Here is a 25,000-nt window from a genome sequence, read left to right on the forward strand (position 1 = left end):
TGATGCATGCTGATTGGCTACACAACACTGTCCTTTTGTACTGTTTGTCTCCTGTACGATTGATCATCGTGGGAATTGTATAGGAGAGCCTGACGCATGATGATTGGCTGCAGACTCATGGCTCCTGCTATTTGTATTATTTATGAGCGGTCATGTTATGCGCGAAGGGTATCCGCACAGAATTACTATAAGAAGCCGAGTGTTTGCTGCGATTAAGTTTGAGCATGATCCTTTGTATACATCACATGACTCGCACATGATTTAAGACTATACCCGTTCATTCTCATAGACAAAAATATCACCAGATAAGTCTCTATTTTAGACATCGAACCATTGGGTTGGGTAGGGTAAACCATGGTACATATGAAAGAAACGTGTATAACAAGTTAAGTATAGGTTAGAGGAAGTGGCGAAGAAATTGCAACCGTAATTTCACCAAATGGCAACTGTTTTTATGAATAATAAAATATCTATATTATATGTACAGCAGTCAACCAAGTAACAAACCGGCATAAGCTCAAAACAAATTTCCCCCTTTTTGTAGGTGTAATCATTGCAACTTTTCCATTTCTCTTTCGATAACATCGATTTCAGTAGTCCGTTTTCACCGCCATACACTTTTTCCACTTCATTTAGGGTTTTCAACATGTCATGAAGCTTCAGTGATTGATTTACTGAAATTGAAGAAGGATGTATGTAGATATTCATCGCTGTAAGTGTGTATATAGCTCGATTGTATGTTGTGTTTGATTGTTTCGATTGATTCATTTTGAATTTCTAGATATTCATCTGTGTAACTGTGTATATTGCTCGATATATGTAGATATTCATCTGTGTAAGTGTGTATGAGTTTGAATTTGTGAACAAACATATAAGTTATTTTGTGTTTTAAGCAACTGATATTCATCTATGTATGTGTGTGTATATAGTTCGATTGAGTGTTGTGTTTGATTGTTTCGATTGATAATCTCATATGAGTTTGAATTTGTGAACAAATATATGCATATATAAGTAATTTCGTGTTGTAATTGATTGATTCTGTTGATAATTGCAATTAATTAATATTCATCTGTGTATGTGTGTATATAGCTCGATATATGTAGATATTCATCTGTGTAAGTGTGTATGAGTTTGAATTTGTGAACAAACATATAAGTAATTTTGTGTTTTAAGCAACTCATATTCATCTGTGTATGTGTGTGTATATAGTTCGATTGAGTGTTGTGTTTGATTGTTTCGATTGATAATCTCATACGAGTTTGAATTTGTGAACAAATATATGCATATATGAGTAATTTCGTGTTGTAATTGATTGATTCTGCTGATAATTGCAATTAATTAATATTCATCTGTGTATGTGTGTGTATGGAGTTCAATTGTCTTTTATCTTTGATTGTTTTGGTTGATAGCCACTCATGAGTATGAATTTGTGGACAAACATATGCACATACAATGTGTGAGTGTGTTATAACTGATTGATTCTGTTGATTATTGCAATTGATTTGAGTATAAATGAACGTATTCAGGACTGTTATGATAAGAAAACCTAACGTTTGAGATGGCGAGGATGAGTGGGATAAGGTATCCAGTTGTGGACACATCGGGGATCATGGAAATTGTTGAAGATAAGGTTTATGTGGCGGTTGGGAAGAATATGAAAGAGAGTCAGTCAACTCTGCGATGGGCGCTACACAATTCTGGAGGTAGACAGATATGCATACTTCATGTTCACCAACCTGCAGAGAAGATGAACATTTGTAATGTCTTTTTCCTTAGCTTTAGTCGATAATTAGAATTCAGTCAGTTTGGTTAATGTTCGATAGATGCTATTGTTTTGGGGAGTTATATTAACATGATTTTAAAATTATTTCAAGGAAGTGCATACATGTCAAAAGAGGTTTAAGGTCAAAGGGGTATGATAGGGCAACTTTTTCTCAATAAGGAAACGGTTATAAGTAGAGAACTGTTGGAACCTCATAAACACTTGTACGTATTGTTTTCACTACGATACATAAGTCGGTTACATTACTGCATAATCTTCTCTCTTTATCTCTCCGAGTGTATCTATAAAGCACCGAGTACAAGTGTTTATGAGGTTCTCGTGGTACTCTACTTGAAGTTGGTTTTGTAATGAACATGTAGATATTTATAGGTAGCTCACATCATATAGAAAGAAACATGATTTCACATGTATATGCTACAATATCGTTAGCGCATCTTTGAGTTGATGGTTTGTTCTAGGGAGGGGATGGGTTACAAGTTTTTGTTCTCTAATATCTTTAGTGTGTCGTTAGAATATAGGATGCGGTGTTGAAGTGTTACAAAAATGTTATATAATCTGGGTGGGCATTTATGTACAAATTTGTTAATGTTTATTGACTCTGCTTTAATTCTCAGTGGGCACAAACTTTTCAATAAACGAACTTGAAGCTAGTAAAGTAGAGGCGTACCATGAAACAGAGAGGCAGGATATGCGCCGGCTTCTTGACAGATATAACAAGACATGTCAGCAAACAGGGGTATTGTAACCAGTTGTCGGGGAACCTTATTGTTGCTAAGGGGATGCGGATCTGCGTTTTGTTAATGATTGTCTGATTATTGCCCTTTGAAATCAGTTTTTAGTGTTTGGATGAAGAGATCTTGCTTCTGATTATCTGATTATTGCGGTCAAGTAATCAGCTTTATACCAGTTGCTAAAAAAACTGATTATCTTTTTATCTGTTTGTATTCTTAAACAAATCATAAATTTTTAAACTCTTTAACTTCTTAACCGAGTAGTATAACTTTAAACAACAAAGATGTTCCCAAACACTATTTTCGGCAACTAGTTTTGTTTCAGCTGATCATCAGCATTTGATTACTTAATATGACATAATCATTTCCAATACACACGCTCCAAATACCCCTTAAATCCATTACATTCCCAGCTTTTAACCCTGATTTGCGGAATCGCGATTCTTTAAATTACATAGGTATCTGCCGAGTTGCACCCCATTGAAATGGATTCTATTGAGAAAGGTATTGTTGAATTCATTCTTCAGCACAATGTCAGAAGACTTGTCATGGGAGGAGCTGCTGATAAGCATTATTCAAAGTAAGTTGTAAGGAAGCTTCACAGCTTGCGTTTTCATTCTTAATTATATGAGTATCGCATTTTCATGCTTTACGTAACTTGAAAATATAGGAAAATGGTAGACTTGAAGTCCAAGAAAGCTATCTATGTACGTTTGCTAGCACATCCTTCCTGTCAGATTCAGTTTATATGCAAAGGAAACCTTATTTTTACTAGGTATGCCGTACTGTCTATTCTTGTCTGTTGCATGTTGTATGCTTGTACATATATGTATACACAAAAAATACCAAGCTCCAAAAGGACCAGGGGTTAAAAACGGGGGTTGGGTAATGGGTTAAAAACGGGGTTGGGTCTAAACAAGTTGCGGAAAAACCAGGTTGGGTTGACTTTATACAAGTTTTTGTATTTATAGAATTTAATTTGAAGTTTACAACTTTTTACAATTTTTTTGTATGCATAGAATTTCTAAGAGTAAAATGCCATTTTCGTCCCTGAGGTTTGGTCAATTTTGCGACTTTCGTACAAATGTTTGTTTTTCCGCATATGGATCCAAAAGGTTTAAAATCTTGGAATTTTCATCCGACTCGTTAACTCCATCCATTTTTCTCCGTTAAGTCAGGGGTGTTTCCGTTCTTTTTGCTAACTTAAAGGGCAATTTGGTCTTTTTCACTTTATGTAAAAAGACCGAATACCCTTGAAAAAGACCAAATTGCCCTTTATATTAATAAAAAGACGAAAATACCCCTCACTTAACGGAGAAAAATGGATTGAGTTAACGCCCCGGATGAAAATGGCAAGATGCGGAAAAACAAACCTTTGGACGAAAATCGCAAAACTGGCCAAACCTCAGGGACGAAAATGGCGTTTTACTCTAAAATTTAATTTAAAGTTTGCAACTTTTTACAAGTTTTTTTGTTTTCATAAAATTTTTAATTTAAAGTTGTCAATGCAGGCCGGCCAGGTTGGATGGAGTTGGTGTCGCAATTTCATCTCCATCACGCTTACCAAATACAAACTCTAGTTCTGTAGAGAGTTCATTGAGGTCAAGATCCATTACTGAAGGACATAGTAATACATTACCGCTCACTAGTCCAACTCCAGACTACCGCCGAGTCATGTCTGACAACCGTGGGACCAGAATATCGCCAAATTCCGCTGGGGAGTTAACTCTTACAACCAGGTTACCTTCAGGAAGGACCTATGATGAATGGGGTGGGATTTCACAAAGAAGCCCTTCCACTGGTTCACGATTCTCTACATGTTCTAGTGAAATGGCGGATGATTCAGGATTGATCCCATATGCAACAAGTGAAGCTGATTCAGACTATGGTTCCGTGCCTAGATTTAAAGACGATGTTCTAAATCCTTCCCCTCCCAGTGTCCTGGTATGTAAAATAATCTCCTAAGATGGACGGGTTGAAATGGGTCCCGGGCGGTTTGACATTACGTTTTCCGTCCGTTTTCTAAAATTTACTTATAAATAATGCGTTATTTTTTATTTCAGAAACATTGTTATTACTGTAACAATTTACATCTTTGAATAAAACGATTTGGGAGGTTGAGTGCATTAAAAATAGATTATTGATCAAAATTGGTCACTTTCTGCTACGCGTTGAGTTTGTTGACCTGCAAACATTTATTTGTCCATTTTTTATATTGTGTAAATAAATATTGCAGTAATTATGGTTACAAAAACAATGTTATGACACTAAAAATATATCTTTAAGTAAAATGCTTTAGGAGGTTGTATGCGTTTAAAATAGATTTTGGCGACTTTTTACCTGTTCGAACGATTGATCCATTCTCCTTAAGACCCTTTGTTTCCTTGTTTGAATATTGAGATTAAATGCAACCTAAAGCTATCCATTCCTACATAAATCGGTTGTGATTGCCACCTGTAATCGAACATGTTTACACAACTGTTTTGAACATTTATAATTAATTTTTAGCGAGAGTTTATTCTTCAGCAGGAAAGGGGAATGAATGATGAACTTTATGATCAGCTAATACAAGCCATGGCTGAGGCAGATAATTCTAAACGAGATGCAAATGACGAGTCTATCAAGCGCAGGAAAGCAGAAATAGATGCCATTATGGCTAAACGCAGGGTAAATTTTTAAGTCTTTGTTTTAAAAATAGGGCTTGTTTAATATTTTTCTTACTTTCATGTTGATCATGTTTACGGGAAACCTTCCAGGTTAATTTATATAAATGAAATGTAATAAGGGAAATCTTCCAAGTTGTTTGATGTCTTAAGGGGCTAAACATGTTATTATTAACGTTGAGAGGCTAAACATGTCATTATTAAAGTTGAGGGGTTAAAGTTGCTTTATGTAGTTAAGGGGCTAAACCTGTCATTATTAAAGTTGAGGGGCTAAACTTGTCATTATTAAAGTTGAGTGGCTAAATTTGTTTATTATTAAAGTTGAGGGGCTAAAGTTGTTTTAGTTAAGGGGCTAAACATGTCATTACCAAAGTTGAGGGGCTAAAGTTGGTTAATGCCAAAGTTGAGGGGCCAAAGTTGGTTGAAGTGACAAAATAGCATATTTAGTTATAGTATATATAATTAGCATAGTTATCAAAAGCGGTCGCTTTTGGCGCCTAAGCGATATTTCTGGGCGAAGCGAGTTGAATGCGCTCCTACTTCCTAGGTGTTTTGAGCGCAATGATAAATAATCTTTTTTTTTAATTTGTAAATTCCTCATTATCTGCAGTATTTATAGGACTATTGGCAACTGATTATATCACTAAATGTTGAATTCGGTATGCTGAATTAATCATTACTACTCACAGAAACTGCATATCCTATATATATGGCTAGCTACTTTTATCCTATTTTTTTGCACGGCTAAAAAACTTTCATTAGAATCCGGCAAACAAATACAACAGGAGCTAGCAAGTTACTCTTATCCTAAATACATTAACAGCAGCTTTTTGTTCTCTGATTTAGTTCTGTATTTTCCAGTATTTATTTTTAATTAGTTATGAGTATAAATGTTTTATTGTTTTAGGAATCAAGATCCAGATTTTCCTTTTAAAGAAATTCAATTTGATTCGTCCCTCTTCTTCATTTCTCTCTGCAAAAAAGTGAAAATCTATTCTTTTTCCTTTCCCATTCGTGTTATCCTTTCTCATTCGTGTTTTTTTTAATATTATTTTTCCGATAATATTTCATCTTCTTCTTGAATCCTGCGTGATTCTGATTCTTCATTTGTATGTTCATCAACTGATAGTATCATCAGTTGATTGTATTGAACATTTGTTCATTTCAGATCTTATAGAAGTGATTTTTGTTGAATGACAAGTTGAGCCACCAGGTGTTCGATCAAATGCCTCAATGAAGATAAGGTTTTTTTAAAAAAAACTTGTTTTTAGCAATCTTGTGGAGTGGGTATTGGTTAAGGCGATTTGATCTTGTAATTTAGATTCAATTGTGTTAATCTTTAACTACACGGCATGGGGTAAGAGGTTAGGTGGGACACCATTTAGAGGGTGGGCAACCAGCGGTTGCTGCCCTCCTTCATCTTCTATAGAATTTTACCGGATTTCTACCCCCCACAACTCATCTCGAGTTTGGTGTATCATTAGTTAACATACGATAACATACGCGCATGGCTCCTACAAGGGGGGGTCGGAACGTTAAGTCAGGCGGCCATGCGCAGGGCTCTGACAGTGGTTTAAAGACCTGTCCTTTCAAATTTTTCCACGAATGTAAAGATGGTAAACCGGGGTCTGTGGGTTTTTTCCGCCTATTTGAACACATGCAAAGCACCCACCTCAAGACAGAAAACCGAAGGCTATCTTTGAAGGAGGCTATTTCAAACGACCTGGACCTTTTTATGGATGTTGCAGAAGTTCTTAGGGCAGGGGATAAATGGTTATGTGGTAAGTGCATGGTGATGCACGCACTCAGTAGGGGATGCAAGCATGATAATGAGGTCGTGTCGTTTGCCATGATCTCGGGGGGTGTTGAAGATTTCATTGTTGGGATCGGGAAACCATGCCAAGTGGTGGTTGACACAAACCCACCTCACCCAGCAAGGCTCGGGAGTGATGTTAACCTTCTCGAGCGTGTTTTCTCCCTCCCTATTCAGACTGTTAAAAGCATTCCCCCTAGTTGTCGGCTGTTGTTTGCTCAGGTCCTAACAGGTGCTTTGCGCAAAGTGGTAGCGTCACCAGGATCGGTCAACAATTGGGTCCAATTGCTTTTACTACCGCGTTGCACCTTGCGAGTGGTTAGACCATCCTCCAGACAAGAGCGGAGATCAGGGAATAGGAAATCTCTACAGTGTAGTAACATCTTGCACGCGCTTACAGTGTGGAAAGATGGGTCTGGGTTTGATGATTTGGTCGCTTCCCTATTGGATAGCGTGGGGGAGACGGGGGCCCCTAGGGGAGAATGCAGGAAAGAGGAAGAAAAAGAAAGGGACCCTAATATTAAGCAATGTCTTCGGAAAGTTAGGGATGGACATTTCACGGCTGCGGTTAAGGTCCTATGCTCTAGTGGAGTTGCCCCTCTAGGTGATTCGACCTTGAAAGCTCTTATTGATAAACACCCAGTGGTGTCGCCCCCATCATTGCCTTCCAACCCTTTGGCCCAACCCACTCTTGTTGTTGATGGGGATTGTGTGCTCAAATGTATTCGATCATTTCCTAAAGGGACATCATGCGGTAGAGACGGGATGCGGGCCCAACACCTGTTAGATGCTATTGGTGGCGAGGGCTCGGTGACTTCCTCAGGTTTGCTTACGAGCATTACTGAAGTTGTTAACTTATGGCTTGGGGGATCCTGCCCTATGGTGCTTGCTGAGTTTGTTGCCTCGGCCCCCCTCACCCCCTTATTGAAACCTGATAAAGGAATTCGGCCTATTGCTGTGGGGGGTATTTGGCGAAGGTTGGTTTCCAAGGTGGCGATGAAGAAGGTCGGGAAAGAAATGGCCCAATACTTAGGTGACTATCAGTTTGGGGTGGGGATGCCAAATGGGGCAGAGGCGGTACTTCACAGTGCAAACAGGTTTCTCAACTCATTTCATGCAGATGGTTCCTTAGCCTTGCTTACTGTGGATTTCTCTAATGCTTTTAACACGGTCGACCGCACAGCCTTTCTCCAAGAGGTTCATCAGTGTTGCCCGTCAATCTATCGGTGGGTCCAATTTCTTTACGCTCAGCCTGCTAGATTGTATGTTGGTAACGAGTGTATTGGGGCTACTACCGGAGTTCAACAAGGAGATCCTTTGGGGCCCCTTCTTTTTGCCCTCGCCTTACACCCCCTTATTCTCCGAGTTCAGAACCGCTGTAAACTTCCGTTTCATGCTTGGTATTTGGATGATGGGACGATTATCGGCAATGCCTCTGAGGTTGCTAAGGCCTTAGACATCATCAACGAGGAGGGGCCATCTCTAGGGCTTTATCTCAATATTAAGAAAACAGAGGTTTATTGGCCGACATGCGACGGTCAGAAAGTTCAGGACGGGCTTTTCCCGAGAGGGATCGGTAGACCAGAGAAGGGGGTTAAGCTCCTTGGTGGAGCTGTTAGTCGGGATCCTAGCTTTATTGGAGAGTTGGCAGGGCGACGGGCCTCGGGGGCGGTTGACCTTATGAAACTCTTACCCTGCCTGAGGGATCCCCAATGTGAACTCCTCCTGCTAAGGTCGTGCATGGGTGTTGCTAAGTTGCTTTTTGGGCTACGGACTTGTCAACCCCATTTGATGGAGGATGCGGTATCTCGGTTCGATGATGGCCTTAGAAAGGCAATAGAAGACATAGTAGTGGGTGGCGGCCCCTTCTTTGGTGACCTCCAGTGGCGTCTAGCATCTTTGCCAATGCGTCTAGGTGGTTTGGGCCTCTTCTCAGCCCGAGATGTTGGGGCTTATGCCTTTGTGGCGTCTAGAGCTCAGTCTTGGGAACTACAGGATCATATCCTTCGAAACGGTGGGGTCGTCGGGCTTGACCCAGACTATCAACAAGCGCTCGAACGCTTAAATGTCTCTCTCTCAGACTTGGATATTGGCGGTTTCTCTAACAAGGACACCGCCCCCTCGAAGCCGCAAAAAACTTTGGCGAATGCACTTTTTAGCAAAATCGCTCAAAGCCTGGGAGAAGCTTTTGATTTGTCACCCCGCCAGAAGGCGGTGTTTGAGTGTCTGAAGGGTCCCCATGCTCAGGAATTTTTGACCGTTATCCCGATTGAGGGGTTAGGACAATGCATGTCGGCAGTAGAATATAGAACCATTCTCAAATACCGGCTAATGATCCCTATGTACCCAGAAGATGAAACCTGCCCGATATGTCGTAAAGCTTGTATGGATAAATATGGGGAGCACGCAGTTCACTGTAAAGAGCTCCCTGGGTTTAAATATCGGCATGACTGGGTGCGAGATGTTTTGGGGGACATCTTAAGAAGAGCTGGGATTTCTGCTAAGAAAGAGGCCCCTGTGAATTTCCTCACGGACCCTATGGAAGGGAGATCTACTCTGCGACCAGCGGACCTGCTCGTCTTTGGCTGGGCTGGGGGGAAACATGCTTGTGTAGACCTCACGGGGGTTTCCCCTTTGGTTGGTTTAAGGGAAAACGGGTTTGTAGCTGGACTAGCAGCAAGAAAGGCAGAATTAAAGAAAGTGGATAAGCACGCTAAAGCTTGCGCAGAGAACCAACATGTCTTTATCCCTTTTGCCTTTGATACTTTTGGCTCCCTAGCGCCAGAAGCCATCAACTTCTTGACGAGGGTTCAACGGGTTATCCACAGCAATTGTTCGACCCCAAGGGGGCAGGGGTTTGTGTTCGGGAGGTTGGGGTTTGCAATTCAGAAAGGGTTGGCGGCGCAGCTTGTTGCCCGTCTACCTTCTGTTTTGATGTAACTTAACAAGTTTTCTTGTTATATTAAAAAAGTATAATTTGTTTTCTAAAAAAAAAAAAAAAAAAAAAAAAAAAATTAGTTAATTCTGAATTAGTTCTCTAAGTTCTAGTTTTTGTTCTCTGATTTGATTCTGAATTCTGTTGTCACATTATTGTTTTGGTTTTGAGTACTTTATTCCCGTAATGAACTTTTTAATTTTTTTTATTTAAGTGCGCTTTTTTTTTCTCGGGCCCACGCTTTTTTTTTCTCGGGCCCACGCTTTTTTTGCGCCTATTGCCTAGGCCCTAATCGGAGCTAATGCGCCTAGAGTGCGCTTCGCCCCTTTAATAACTATGATAATTAGTGTGGCAAGTATGATGAAAAAATAATGATGTTATTTTAATAGCGTTCTATTATTTAAATAAAATAATTTTCGAAGGTTTTATGCTTTAAAAGTACAATTAGGGCGGGGTTTTGACCCGTTTAGTGTTAGTTAAATTTTTATCTTACCTGTTTGACTTGTTGATAAGACGTAACCCAATTAGGATTGCAAACGAACCGAACGTGTTCGTTTCGTTTGTTAAGGAAATATATGTATTCATGAATCGTTCATGAACACTTAACGAACGAGATTTTTTGTTTGTGTTCGTTCGTTAAGGAAATGAACGTGTTCGTTTGTTAATTTTAGGTAACGAACGCAAACGAACATCCATGAACACAAATGAAAACAAACGAACTCCATCTATAATACACTGATACTTGTTAAATATTTTATTTGTTGGATTTGAATTATTTAAAAAATGTATAACAAATAAAAGCGCTAATAAACTATTGAACACAAACGAACATAAACGAACACGTTACCGGACGTTCACGAACATAAATGAACGAACGCGGTCTCCGTTCATGTTCATTCGTTTAGTTAAACGAACGAAATTTGTTGTTCGTGTTCGTTCCTTTATTAAACGAACGAATACAAACGAACTTCCCGCCGAGATTCACGAACTGTTCGTGGAACGTTCAGTTCGTTTGCAGCCCTAAACCCAATTAGACCCATTTATTAGTAAATGATGAGTTCAAAGTGTTAATTTAATTGCCATAATCTTACAGGTTAAAGAATATGAAAACTTGTATGCGGAAGAATTGAGACGAAGGCTAGAGATTGACGAAGCTTTCAAAAAAACCAATGAAGAACATGAAAATATCAAAAGGGAGCTAGATGAAGTTTCAGAAGAACTCCGCATGGCACTTGAACAAAAATTAGTTCTCGAAAGTCAAATTGCTGATTCTGTCCAAACGGTGCAAGATCTGGAACGAAAAATGTTCGATGCTGTTGAGCTTTTGCATAAATACAAAAAGGAACGTGATGACATGCAGGTAGAGTGTGATGATGCACTTAGATTGTTAGAGGAAACGAGGGAGAAACAAGCGGAAGAAGCCTCATGCTCAAGTGCCTCTCAGTTCTACACTGAGTTCTCGTTCTCGGAAGTCAAAGAGGCCACTCGCAACTTTGACCCGTCTCTCAAGATTGGAGAAGGGGGTTATGGAAGTATTTTTAGAGGTTTTATTCGGCATACGGAAGTTGCCATTAAGATGTTGCACTCGCATAGCCTGCAAGGGCCCACCGAGTTTCAGCAGGAGGTATGATGGTTACAAAAATTACTATATAAATAATAATCTAGTTTTTTTTTTTTTTATTATTATTTTTTTTAATACTGAGTTTGATTGAGTATCATCAGAGTTGGTTACTTGGGTTATGCAAATCTGTAATATAGGCATTTATCTTGTTTCTTAATTCTTATAATTGTCTATTCTGTTTTTTTTTTTTAATTCTATTTTTCAATTTCCGCATAATTTTTGCCCGGTTGCTGTTAGTTTGACCCAGTTGACCAGTTTTGTTTCTAAGTAAGTATTTTAAGTTTGACCATTGTAGAGATCAAATATAACATAAGAGTAAAGTACGCGGATGGTCCCTGTGGGTAACCAAAATTTTGGATTTTGTCCTCACCTTTTTCAAAGTACACGGATGGTCCCTGTGGTTTGTACTTTGTGATACATTCAACTTTTGCCAGAAGTACATGGATGGTTCCTGTGGTTTGCACTTTGTGATGCATTCAACTTTTGCCAAAAGTACATGGATGGTCCCTGTGGTATGCACTTTGTAACACATTTAGTCACTAAACATTAGGGACTAAATGCGTTACAAAGTGCAAACCACAGGGGCCATCTGTGTACTATGGGAAAAAGTTGGGGACTAAATACGTTACAAAGTGCAAACCATAGGGACTATCTGTGTAGCTTAGAAAAACTAGGGACTAAATCCAAAATTTTGGTTAACTACAGGGACCATCCATGTACTTTACTCATAACATAAATCCAAAAGGTCAAAACTATCACCTCTAACGATACTATACTCTGCTCAGTGGCGGAGCTTGAACGGAAACTCGGTGGGGCCAGACTCTAAAAATCAAATGTTTTTGCTTGTTGACTTTTCAGGTCAATATTTTGAGCAGGCTGAGACACCCGAATCTTGTAACCTTAATAGGAGCCTGCACTGATGCATGGATAATCATCTACGAGTATCTTTCCGGTGGAAGCCTCGAAGACCGACTCAACTGCAAAGGCAATACGCCCCCATTATCATGGCAAACTAGAATCCGGATAGCTGCTGAACTTTGTTCCGTTCTTATTTTTCTTCATTCTTGTGACATTGTTCACGGTGACTTAAAGCCCGCTAACATCCTTCTAGACAAAAACTCGGTAACAAAGCTAAGTGACTTCGGAATATGCCGTGTGCTCTCCCAAAATGAGCTTTCAAGCAATAACACATCTTATTGTTGTCGAACCGACCCGAAGGGTACGTTCGTGTACATGGACCCGGAGTTCCTTTCTACCGGAGAGCTTACTTCGAAGTCGGATACGTACTCTTTTGGTATAATATTATTAAGGTTATTAACGGGTAGGCCCGCTTTGCGGTTACAAATGGAAGTGCAACAGGCAATTAATGAAGAAAATTTGAAGAATATATTGGATCCTACGGCTGGAGATTGGCCGTTTGTGCAGGCACAACAACTGGCTCTTTTAGCAATGAATTGCTGTGATGTTAGGAAAAATCGGCCCGATCTTGCATCCGAGGCTTGGAGGGTGCTTGCACCCATGCGGGTTTCTTGTGGACTTCCGTCATTTGAATTCGGTTCAGAACGACAATGCGCGATTCCACATTACTTTATTTGTCCTATCTTTCAGGTTAGTTTTAACTTCTTGTTGCATTGTCTAATTCTCCTTTAGCGATCAAAATAAACTTTTTTATTCGACCCATTTAAATACAAAAGTCAACACACTCACAAGTAAGATATGTGGTAGGGGTGTGCAAATGGCTATTCGGTTCGGTTTTTACTTTTAACCATATTCGTAACCGCTATCTTCACTTATGGAATTTCGTTAACCATAACCGTAACCGAACTTCGCTTCGGTTAATCGGTTTTGAGACTCGGTTATAGTTTGGTTTTGGTTAATTAACCGATCTAAGTTTGAACTAAAAATTAAGAGTAAAATGCACGGATAGTCCCTGTGGTTTGGTGAAATTTCACCTTTAGTCCAAAATTACACTCTTAGTCCCTGTGGTTGACAAGTTGTTACTCGGATAGTCCCCAAAGCGGATGGAGGTTAGTTTTTCTGGTTAAGTGGGTATGAAATGACAAGGACTATCTGAGTAACAACTTGTCATACCACAGGGACTATCCGAGTAACAACTAGTCAAACCACAGGGACTATCCGAGTAACAACTAGTCAAACCACATGGACTATCCGAGTAACCTTCATCCGCTTAGGGACTATCCGTGTAACAGCTTGTCAAACCGCAGGGACTAGGAGTGTAATTCTGAAAAGTTGGGGACTAAAGGTGAAATTTCACCAAACCACAGGGACTATCCGTGCATTTTACTCAAAAATTAAACTAAATGAACATATTAGACAGTTATTGTCTCGGTTACAATCGTTTTTATAAATACAAAAAAGACAAAAAAGCACACACATTTTATGCTTATAGGGTTATTTTTTTGTATTTATAAGAACGATTCATAAATGTTTATCTTAATTATATAACATAAAAATCTTCCGTATATGTTTTTTTTATGCGTATAGGGTTTGATTCCTTGAACATGTATATTCTAAATATTGATATATATATATTAAAAGCATGTCTTAATTCATTTCGGTTCAGTTATGGGACATCTTTAATCATATTTATAACCGACTTATCAGTTAATCAAATAGCATTATACATAAAAGTCGGTTAATATCGGTTCGGTGGCGGTTCGTTTATCGGTTAGTTTTGGTTAACGGTTAAGGTTTGCTCACTATGTGGTATAACAAGACTGGGATCACATTTGCAGGAAATCATGCAAGATCCGGTGGTTGCTGCCGATGGGTTTACTTACGAAGCGGAGGCTTTAAGAGGATGGTTAGACAGCGGTCGTAACACCTCACCCATGACCAATCTCGAGCTAGCCAATTCCAACCTTGTCCCGAACCATGCGCTTCGGTCCGCCATTCAAGAATGGCTCCAGCAAGCATGATACCATGTTCTTTCACAACTAATTATAATATTATTGCGTACATGTGTACATATTTTGCATTGTTGTGTATATGAGTACGTTATGCCTACTAGTTATTCTGTATTAAAAATTAAAAATACTTTCATAAACTGTTATAAAATTATATTTAGCATAATATCATGGAACATTGGTCTTCTTGGTGTTATTATGAATCAAAACTAGACCTATAACCGATACTAGTGGGATATCCCGTGCTTCGCGGCAGGCTTTTGATTGATATCGGTTTGGTGAGTTACAACACCATTATGATACTGGGACTAGTATAGCAACCAAAAGAGATACAAATGACCACTGGCGTCGGTACCGATGTTGTCCAGACACCATCAATTTGCTTTAGCACGGTACTCGGCCCAAATGGATATCGACACGTGCTTACACCGATCGAAAACCTTAATTTACTTTGAAATAGCCATATTCTTGTATCGAATCCAGTAATATCAATAACGATAGCGATTGTTGTTCGGTCAAAATCGTCGTTACAACTGTACTATATGAAAAAAAACTTACTTTCTTTTGAATATAACCATATTTTCAATAATTATATTTACCCGTTTAAAGAAAAAAAAAACGATAGTGTAGCCAATAGTTGCAAATTAATATAAGAAATAATAGTGTATCCCTATTGTCTTTTGTATAATATGGATATTTGACAAATTAAAGGATAAAATATGTGAGTCATCCAATATTTAATGTATTTTAAACATGTCATTGATACACGAAAGTCGTCCAATATTTTCTAAGGTGTGCAATCAGGGGTTTAACCAAACTTTTAAAAAGCGATCGAGATTTTTGCATACAAAGTACACTAAATTTTTTTAAGGGGGACCCGCCTCCCCACCCGTACATGTAGTTATGCCCCTGCTTAGAAAGCTCACCCAAAGACCAAGAGAAAATGTATATGATTCTATATGAAACCGTCAGTTTTGCATGAACCTTACGTGTTATATACAGTTCGTTACATAAAAACCCAAATTTGAAAGAAAATATAGTTGCGCCTGCATGTAAAATAGTAGAGATTGTGTATCGCTAGACGGTGTGAAAAGAAAAAAATCAAAGCGATTATGGCACCAGATGTGATGCTTTTAAACCTGAAATGCAATAGAATTGATTCTGCACATTTGGAACTTGAAATGTGAATCTTTTATTCATGTAAAAGCCACTAATGACAGTAACCAATTTAAGTGGAGTTTGCATCCATGTGGATTACACCAATAATATAGCATGAATTATGAAATCTCAAATAAAGCATGGTGATCAGTTTAAAAATTATTTATTAAAAACCTGATTCAATAAACAATAGTCATTTAATTAAGCGAGTTAATCAATAAAACACAGCGGAAAAATAAACAAGTGATCAACAAAACAAAACCCAACAGGATCCGGTTACATGCAAATACGAGCACAGTGATAAAGATATCTAACTACCAATGAGAAAGATATACCTCGGTTAATAACTAACCGGTCAAGACACCGAGATTTAACGAACACGTGCTAGTTACAAGAACTAGCTAAACACGAGTATAGGCCGGGTAGCGCGACAAACGGCGATGCAAGTGTGCATGCACGACAAGTGGCAAAGAGGCTATGCATGCGAGACAAGTGGCGAATATGCAAGAGTGCATGCACGACAAGTGGCGTAGCATGGGTGCATGCGCGACAAATGGCGAGATGAGTATACGCGTCTCACCCGGTCCATGTACCCGTCTCTCAGTTAATACCCGCAACAAGTTTATTAATTAAGATAAACATTTATATTATTAATAATATAAACCCGCTCATGATCATATATATAATTATGGTCCGTTTCGCATATCGTTCGTAATTACCAGTTAAACCAGTTAAGCGGATTTTAGTTCGTTGTCCACGGTGTAACTCTTATGGGTCATAACTCGGTCGGCCGCGTTAATTAACCATACCGGTCCATTTTCCAACAAAAAGTGCTACAAATCTCGGATATAATGGAAACGGAGACAGGTTAGGCAGGGTCAAACAAGTAAAAAGTACTTAACACAACCAGGCCAGTTTGACAAGCAGTAAAAGGTACACATTCACAATATAACCCGTTACGCACATCTAGTAAACCGACAAGTTTAAATAGGAAGGCAGCTATGCAAAACCATAAGATAAAGATATACATTATGATGTAAACAGGGAACTACAGTTCATATTTGTCTTTAAGAATACCTTAAGATAGATGGTAGCTCTATACTGCCATTTTCATTTCTATTTTCTGGTGGGGATCATAGCCCACGAGTTTAAAATCATTCGCCACAAAAGCATCTATATCCTTCTTCTCGGGATTGATCTTCAAAATCTGCAAGCGTACATTTAAAAATGAAAAACGAATCGCTTCATAACTAAGATATGGGCAGTAAGGTAGAGGATCCTGTACATTAATCCAGAAGTGTGAGAAGTGTATTATAACACTATATATAACATTATATAACACCATATAAACACCGTATAACAATATGTAACACCATATAACACTATATGACACTATATAACAAATATAACACTATAGTTTGTCTGATAGATGTATAGTGTTATATATTGTTATAGAGTGTTATATGGTGTTACATAGTGTTATACGGTATTTATATGGTGTTATATATAGTGTTATAATACACTTCTCACACTTCTGAATTAATGTACGATATCCCTACCCTGGGCAGTAAAATGGTAAATAGCATAAGAAAATTATGCTACGCGATATACTTACAGGAAAAGGTCTAGGCAGCTTCTGAAGCTGGTCCTGCAGAGGTCGGACGTGATTGGTATAGACATGCGCGTCACCAAGAACGTGAACAAAATCACCCGGAACAAGATCTGTATGTAAAAAAATGAAGAATTAAATTTACGTGTTAGTATAACAAATCGTTTAACCGACAAATGCCTACTTGAATACGCACAGGCTTTAGATGGCCTTATAAAATTTAGAGTAAAATGCCATTTTCGTCCCTGAGGTTTGGTCAGTTTTGCTACTTTCGTCCAAAGATTTGTTTTTTCGCATCTGGATCCAAAAGGTTTGAAATCTTGTCATTTTCATTCGACTTGTTGATTTCATCCATTTGTCTACGTAAAGTCAGGGGTAATTTCGTCTTTTTTGTTAACTTCAATGGCAATTCGGTGCTTTTCACTTTATGTACAAGTATTGAAAAGACCGAATTGCCCTTTCAGTTAACAAAAAAGACAAAAGTAAAGTACACGGATGGTCCCTATGGTTTACCAAAATTTTGGATTTGGTCCCTTGCTTTCCAAAAGTACACGAATGGTCCCTGTGGTTTGCATTTTGTAACGCGTTTAGTCCCCAGCTTTTCCTAAAAGTAAATGGATAGTCCTTGTGGTTTGAACTTTGTAACGCATTTAGTCCCTAACTTGGACCCGCTGAAACCTTTAGATTTTTTGGTTAGGGACGAAATGTGTTAAAAATTGCAAACCATAGGGACCATCCGTGTACTTTTAAAAACCTAGGGACCAAATCCAAAATTTTGGAAGACCACAGGGACCATCCATGTACTTTACTCAAAAGACAAACATACCGCTGACTTAATGGAGAAAAATGAATGAAGTTGGCGAGCTGTATGAAAATGGCAAGATTTCAAACCTTTTGGATCCAGATAACCTTTGGACGAAAGTCGCAAAACTGGCCACATTACATATATAAAAAAAATTCTAGAATCTAGAACTTAGAAACTTGTTCCTAATCAGTAATCAATTATCAAAAGCACTAATATAGTAATGAGTTTAAAATATCCATACCGCAAACATGCGCGATCATGCATGTCAATAAGGCGTATGATGCTATGTTAAAAGGAACACCCAAACCCATATCGGCAGATCGTTGATACATTTGACAGGATAACTCTCCCTGATTTACATAAAACTGCAGAAAATAACAGAAATATGTTACTTTTAGAGACCAACGAGAGATGAAGAAACATAAACAGATCGATACTATGCTGCCGACGCACACCTGTGCAAACATGTGACAAGGTGGAAGTGCCATCTGCTTAAGATCAGAGGGGTTCCACGCTGAAATAATTATTCGACGATCGTCGGGATTGTTTTTTATCTTGTTGATAACGTCTAGCAGTTGATCAAATCCTTGGCCAGTGTAGTCAGCATGCATGTTGGTATAGCTGTAAAAACATTTTTTAATTTCTATTAAGCTGATGTTTGAACTTTGAAACATTGCCTAGTGTAATAACCTATGCGGTTAATATCGGTGATATATCGGTCCCTTAGTAAAATATCGGTCAAAATATCGGTACCGATATTATCGGCGATATTGACCGATATTTGACAGATATAACCGATATATCACCGATATTTGACAGATATAACCGATATATCACCGAATTATTGGTGTTAAATTGCTATATATATAAATTCTGCATTATATTAAAGCTACCGATATCCCACCGATATCTCACCGAGATAACCTATATTTCAAATACTGGTCCTTGACCAATATTTTACCGCATTAACTGCATAGGTAATAACTAATATAACAGACTGCCAACCTTGCACCAAAGTGTCTCCATTGAAACCCGTATACTGGTCCCAAGTCACCTTCTTCTCTATCCACCAACCCAATACTGTAGTGTGAATGTAACGTGAGATCAAAAATAAATAAAAAAAAAAACGAGTAAATAGCCATTTTCATTCCTGAGGTTTGGCCAGTTTTGCGACTTTCGTCTAGAGGATTGTTTTTTCCGCATCAGGATCTAAAAGGTTTGAAATCTTGCCATTTTCGTCCAGCTTCGTTAACTCCATCCAGTTTTCTCCGTTAAGTCAGGGGTATTTCCGTCTTTTTTGTCAACTAAAGAGCAATTTGGGCTTTGTCATTTTATGTAAACTAGCTGGAGATGTATGAAAACGACCGAATTGCCAGTCAACAAAGAAGACGGAAATATCCCCAACTTAACGGAGAAAAATGGATGGAGTTAACGAGCCAGATGAAAATGGCAAGATTCCAAACCTTTTGGATCTAGATCCTATAAAACAAACCTTTGAACGAAAGTCGCAAAACTGGCCAAACCTCAGGAACGAAAATGACATTTTACTAAAAAAAAAACGCATATCACTTGCGAAAGGAAAGGCTCTTGCCTGTCTAGGTAGTTTCTGGATGCGTTACCGTCCCATATATGAATGCCCTTATCTTGTAAAACCTGATGACCATATAAATGAAAACGAAGACAATTAACATATGCTTGTACAAAATCAATACAAATTCTATTCAGTTCTTCAGATAAATATTTTCAACATATATATAAACAGTATTCCTTGGTTACTTATGTAGCTATGGGAGATATTATATTCTATTCTATGTTGTCAAAGACGCAAGGCGCAGGCGAGGCGCATCGGCCTCGCCCGGAGCCTAGGCGCAAGGCGCAAAAAAAACGTGGGCTTTTTTAAGAAAAGCGCACAGAGAGAAAAAAAATATAAAAAATATGTTATGCTTTGAAAATAAATAAGATTCCACATATAAAATTAGAAGAACTATTATATATGCCATTTAAGATCATGTAGCTAATAGTTAGTAGCAAAGGACACGAATGCAGCTCCGAAAACCCGGGCCCGCGTGAGGCAGTTTTTGCACGCACTCGGTTTCTTTTTTTTTTCAGTTTTCCTGCTTAGCACCGTTTTTGCGCCTGCACTCGGTTTCGTTTTTTTTTTTTTCAGTTTTCCTGCTTATCCACTGCGCCTCAGCACCGTTTTTGCGCCTAGGCGCGCGGCTTTTTGCGCCTCAGCAGCGTTTATTCCAAAAAAACCCATTTTTGCGCCTAGGCTGCCACCAGGCGCTATAGGTGCGCCTCGCTGCGCCCAGTCACCTAGGCGCGCGCTTTTGATAGATTCTATTGTAGAAAAAACAGAATATTACCTTGGCACTTGTTGACCCACTGATGAACCACAAAAGTTCTTCCACAACTCCACGCCAAAACACTTTCTGTAGAAACAAATAAATAATAATATATTTATGTGAATGAATAAGTAGAACAACAGAGTTTGATGTATGATTTAAAGAAATGTGCATGCCTTTGTTGTAAGAAGCGGGAAAGACTTTCTCAGATTGAACCGCATCTGTTCACGTTAAAAAAAAAAAACCATTAATAAGTACGAATTCGTTAAACCATTTGTGGAAAACAAGATCGAAAGTACCTGACAACCAAATTTTGATAAAGTACCAGTCCCAGTACGGTCACCCTTTAAAGCGCCATTAGAAATGATGTCTTTCACCAGCCTCAAGTAAAGGTACTCCTCATGCTTCTCAAATATCGTTTTCGGCAGGAAAGAGAACATCCTTGCATCAAACTTCACCGAGTCCGATTTACTATCGGACAACAAGCCGTTATTATTATTAGTCGTTTCAATCGCAGAATTCCTCACACGAACATATGTAGTGAAACAATGTCGAATTTCGTTTTCCGTTAACGGAAATGACGAGTACCACGGCTGGAACTGTGAAGCATCGATAGCAGGGATAAAAGTGTCGCAATCAAAGTCGGTTTCGATTTCGGTAATATGGATAGCGTCACATCCGGCGCTGTTGAGGGACTCCCTGCAATAAAACTAGCCGTTAATCGTTAAGCACATACACAAAACCAAGAAACCGTAAACCATTGGCGAAGTATAGATGGGGCGGGGAGGGGCACCCGACCCCCCCGAACTTTTCGCTCAGTAGTGTTATATATGTCGTTTTCGTATAGAATTTTTGGGTATATACGTTTTCGACCCCCCGGTTCTATAGAAATTTTATGGTATATACGTTTTCGACCCCCCGGTTCTATAGAAATTTTATGGTATATACGTTTTCGACCCCCCGGTCATTCGGGTCAAGCTTCGCCACTGCCGTAAACAACAATGTTTGTACAAACCTTAAGATCTCACCACCACCTATAATAAACACCTTCTCGATACATAAACAATACGGAGACGATGCCAAGATTTCCAAAGCGGAAATCATGCTCCCGCACGTTAAAACGTTTTCGGTAGTTGCAATGTCGGAACTCCCTGAGCGAGTTAGAACAACGTTAAGGCGACCGGTTAGTGGTCGGTGTTTTAGAGGTATGCTATCCCATGTTTTTCTTCCCATGATAATAGCGTTCTTCTTCGATGGATCGGATGTAGCCATGGTGACGTCTTTGAAAAACTTGAGGTCAGAAGGCAACTTCCATGGCAATTTTCCGTCTTTACCGATACCCATAGTACGTGTGGCTGCGACCACAACTTGATAAGTTCTTTGAGGATGAGGTGGTGTGTTGAGAGTGTCGTTGCATGTTACCGCAAGCGTTTCAGCAGCCATGAATAGATTATGAACCTGGGATGGACTTAACAACAATAAGTGGTGTGTTTTCATCTTTTCAAAACGCTCAATTACATCTTCATTAGTAACACAAATTACACAAGCGTTCAAAAACACAAAGATATTGATTAACTCTACTCAAATAACTAACAATTGACAGCAGTGGCGGACCCAGAAATTTTTTCCAAGGGGTTCACTTTTTTAAATGTTCCAATATCATATGTCCGGGCATAAAAAAATACGGGTCTATTCGATGGTTTGGGTTGGGTCGGATAACGACTTGCAAACTTCATCAATTTGAATAGAGATAACGACTTGCAATCTACATAGGGCTGGCAATTGGGTACCTGTTAAGACACGATTAGACTGTTGGGTTGTGGAGGATTTGATTAGCAAGGGTGTTCTTAGTTACACTCCTTCTGCATCTAGCAGGGGTGTTCTGTGTTATACTCCTTCTGCAGCTAGCAGGAGTATTCTCTGTTAGTATAGTTTAAAGTCAACAACCCTAATTGTAACCCTATATATACTTCTTATTCATGTCTGTAACTTAGGAGCACCTAATAAAGAAGAGAACTACTTGTGGGAGTGGATGTAGGTCAGATTAGACCGAACCACTATAAATCTTGTGTTCTTGTTCTTGTGATTTAGAGTGTGTGAGTGCGTGTGCTTGGTGCAGATTGTTCTTGTGTTTGTGTGAATCGTGTTTCTTGGTCCTAACATAGACCTGTTTGACTGAAAAATACACCCTTTGACTTTTTTACTTTTTAAAATAATTAAAATTACAATGTTAGGATCTATCATTTATTCATCTTTGTACATAAAACATAAAACTGTTTTATAAACATGAGGTAGAAAGTAGTTAAACGAGTCGTAATCATGTTTGAAACTTATGTTGTGCGCGCCTTCAGAAACCTGTTAAACCTGTTAAGACACGATTTACCAGCCTTAAATCTACATCAAATTGAATGTTAAAAATCAACAATTGATTACCAGAAGATTCATATACTACAGATACAACATCAGTACATCATCACACAGGATCAAACTGACAACTACCAAACACAATTTAACAACTTTTCAAGCAAACCTACATAGTTTAATTGGACTACAGATCCTAAGAACACTACAGAGCAAATAGGCATTTCCCATACCTGGTTCAAATCGGAAACGGTGTGGCTGGATGACGAGTTTGAGAGGATGAGTCTGGGCCTTTGGCTTTGAGAGTAAACAGGAAATACAAGTAAACCCTAGATCTGATCTAGATTTTAAGTTCAAAAAAAATTAGGAAAAAAAAGGGTTAAATTACGAAATTCCACAATTGCAAATTAAACAAATATAAATCAACGGAGAAGAAAATAACTTATAATTTGACTTTCTGAATTCGGATGCTGGAGAAGACGACGATAAGTGGTGAGCAACAGAACTGGCTAGGGTAGGGAAGCGTTTCTGGCGGGAAAAATGTGGGAATTGGCGGGAGAAATATAAAGATTTTTTAGAGTTAAATGTCATTTTAGTCCCCGGTGGTTGGGATGATTTTGACAGTTTAGTCCAAATGTTTCATTTCTCTCGTATGGGTTTAAAAATGTTTTATCGTTGACATTTTAGTCCACTGGGTTAACTTCATCCATTCTTTCTGTTAACGGAAAGGGCAATTCGGTCATTTTATATATAATTCTGTTAACTAGAAGGACAATTCGGCCATATAAAATGACTGAATTGCCCTTCTCGTTAACAAAAAATGGATGAGTTAACCCAGTAGACTAAAATGGCAACCGTGAAATCTTTTTGGGCCTATAGGTGAAAAATGAAACATTATAACTAAACTAGGAAAATGGTCCAAACCACAAAGACTAAAATGACATTTAACTCTTTTTTATGGTGAATTAACAACTTTACAAGATAACTCCTTGAACTATTATATAACCTATGGTTTTAGTCATTTGACTTTATAACTGGGTTGTACAAAAAATTGAATTAACTGAAATATCGAACCGATATGACCGAACCAAAACATTAACTGATGGGTTGGTTTAATGGATATGTGAACCAAAACATTAGTGGGTCAGTTATGATTATAAGATTTTTCATAACCGCCAAAATCGAATCAAACCGAAGTTTAATACATATAACCCAACTAATGGAACTCGGTCATAATAATTTATGAATGATAGTGATGTTCAATCCATTATTGTTTTTTTTTTTTTCATTTGGAATGCAAACACTAATTTCAGATGTAGTTTTACCATGTCAAAGAAAACATTTGTAATGAAAACATTTGCAATCTCTAATGACTATTATATGTTTTTTAAGGGGAAATGAACTGTATCACCCTAAACTATGTAAAATTGGTCAATACCACACCCAACTTTCAAGTTGGCTCCCACCACCCTCTACTCGACATTTAGGTTGTTGTGTCACCCCTTCGTTAAATAATCACTAACTCAGTTTGTTTTTTAATCCTACGTGGCAAGGAACTTGTGAGGTGGACAAGCTACGTGGAATCACCATCATCTATCTATGTAAACATAAATAAAAACCCTAAATCACTTGCCATTTCAACCCAAACACAAATTGCAGATAAAATCAATCGGAATTCCTACCACCACAACCAACAAGAGGTGATGGTGGTTGGTGGTGATTGTGGGAATGGTTAGTGGTGGTGACGGAGGTGGTTCATTTCTTTTTGCTTCATTTCTTTACTACTACTCCAGTATTAGCTTCAATTCAATTCTTGACTTCTCATTTAGCATAATTGGATCATGTTCTGAGATGGGTTTCTCAAGATTGTTTGTAAAGTTGTGTTCTTGATGAAGAATGAATGCAATATGAAATGGGTTTTTCAAGATTGTTTGTAAAGTTGTTCTTGATAAAGATTGAATGCAATTTGAGATGGGTTGTTGGTATTGTGTGTAACCCACTAATGATTTGAGCATTTGTTGTTGTTTCTTGATCTGGGTGTTCACAATTCTCTAACTTTTATGTTTAAAGTTTGGTTCTTGATGAAGATTTGAGGTTCTGATCTTGTTTCTTGATATGGGTGTTCTGTTTCTTGAAGAAATTGATCATCATACTCTGTTTTTTCATTGATTTAGCTTTTGTTTTGATCTGATATGGATGTTGACCTTCAAAAGGTTAAGATCATATCTTTCAATTTTTCATCACATTTA

The 25,000-nt window shown here is 38.4% G+C and overlaps 2 protein-coding genes across 9 annotated transcripts; one reads left to right on the forward strand and one right to left on the reverse strand.

Moving 5' to 3' along the window:
• Nucleotides 1–339: 339 nt before the first annotated feature.
• LOC110900388 (U-box domain-containing protein 33) lies at nucleotides 340–14,649 on the forward strand. 2 transcript variants are annotated; one of them, XM_022147270.2, is made up of 10 exons: nucleotides 340–712; nucleotides 1,527–1,757; nucleotides 2,398–2,519; nucleotides 2,973–3,094; nucleotides 3,185–3,289; nucleotides 4,026–4,458; nucleotides 5,041–5,181; nucleotides 11,019–11,549; nucleotides 12,405–13,154; nucleotides 14,303–14,649. In XM_022147270.2, the coding sequence occupies exons 2-10, from the start codon at nucleotides 1,559–1,561 to the stop codon at nucleotides 14,483–14,485; spliced, it is 2,586 nt and encodes an 861-aa protein (XP_022002962.1). In that variant the 5' UTR covers nucleotides 340–712; nucleotides 1,527–1,558; the 3' UTR covers nucleotides 14,486–14,649. The 2 variants fall into 2 exon arrangements, with proteins under 2 accessions (XP_022002962.1, XP_035837658.1); XM_035981765.1 differs by having other exon boundaries at nucleotides 407–712; nucleotides 5,044–5,181.
• Nucleotides 14,650–16,594: 1,945 nt separating this feature from the next.
• On the reverse strand, nucleotides 16,595–23,301 carry LOC110900389 (bifunctional dihydrofolate reductase-thymidylate synthase 1). Of its 7 annotated transcripts, none has more exons than XM_035981769.1 (13): nucleotides 23,194–23,301; nucleotides 22,985–23,086; nucleotides 22,181–22,288; nucleotides 21,406–21,848; nucleotides 20,690–21,089; nucleotides 20,567–20,611; nucleotides 20,412–20,477; nucleotides 19,637–19,698; nucleotides 19,051–19,125; nucleotides 18,501–18,666; nucleotides 18,287–18,410; nucleotides 17,247–17,353; nucleotides 16,597–16,838 (listed from the first exon to the last, which is right to left on the reverse strand). In XM_035981769.1, the coding sequence occupies exons 4-13, from the start codon at nucleotides 21,831–21,833 to the stop codon at nucleotides 16,728–16,730; spliced, it is 1,584 nt and encodes a 527-aa protein (XP_035837662.1). In that variant the 5' UTR covers nucleotides 21,834–21,848; nucleotides 22,181–22,288; nucleotides 22,985–23,086; nucleotides 23,194–23,301; the 3' UTR covers nucleotides 16,597–16,727. The 7 variants fall into 7 exon arrangements, with proteins under 7 accessions (XP_022002963.1, XP_035837662.1, XP_035837661.1 ...); XM_035981768.1 differs by having other exon boundaries at nucleotides 22,181–22,294; XM_035981767.1 differs by having other exon boundaries at nucleotides 22,985–23,091.
• Between the last annotated feature and the right edge of the window lie 1,699 nt (nucleotides 23,302–25,000).

Source organism: Helianthus annuus, chromosome 13 (assembly GCF_002127325.2).
Source record: "Helianthus annuus cultivar XRQ/B chromosome 13, HanXRQr2.0-SUNRISE, whole genome shotgun sequence".
In the NCBI taxonomy this organism is placed as follows: Eukaryota; Viridiplantae; Streptophyta; class Magnoliopsida; order Asterales; family Asteraceae; genus Helianthus; species Helianthus annuus.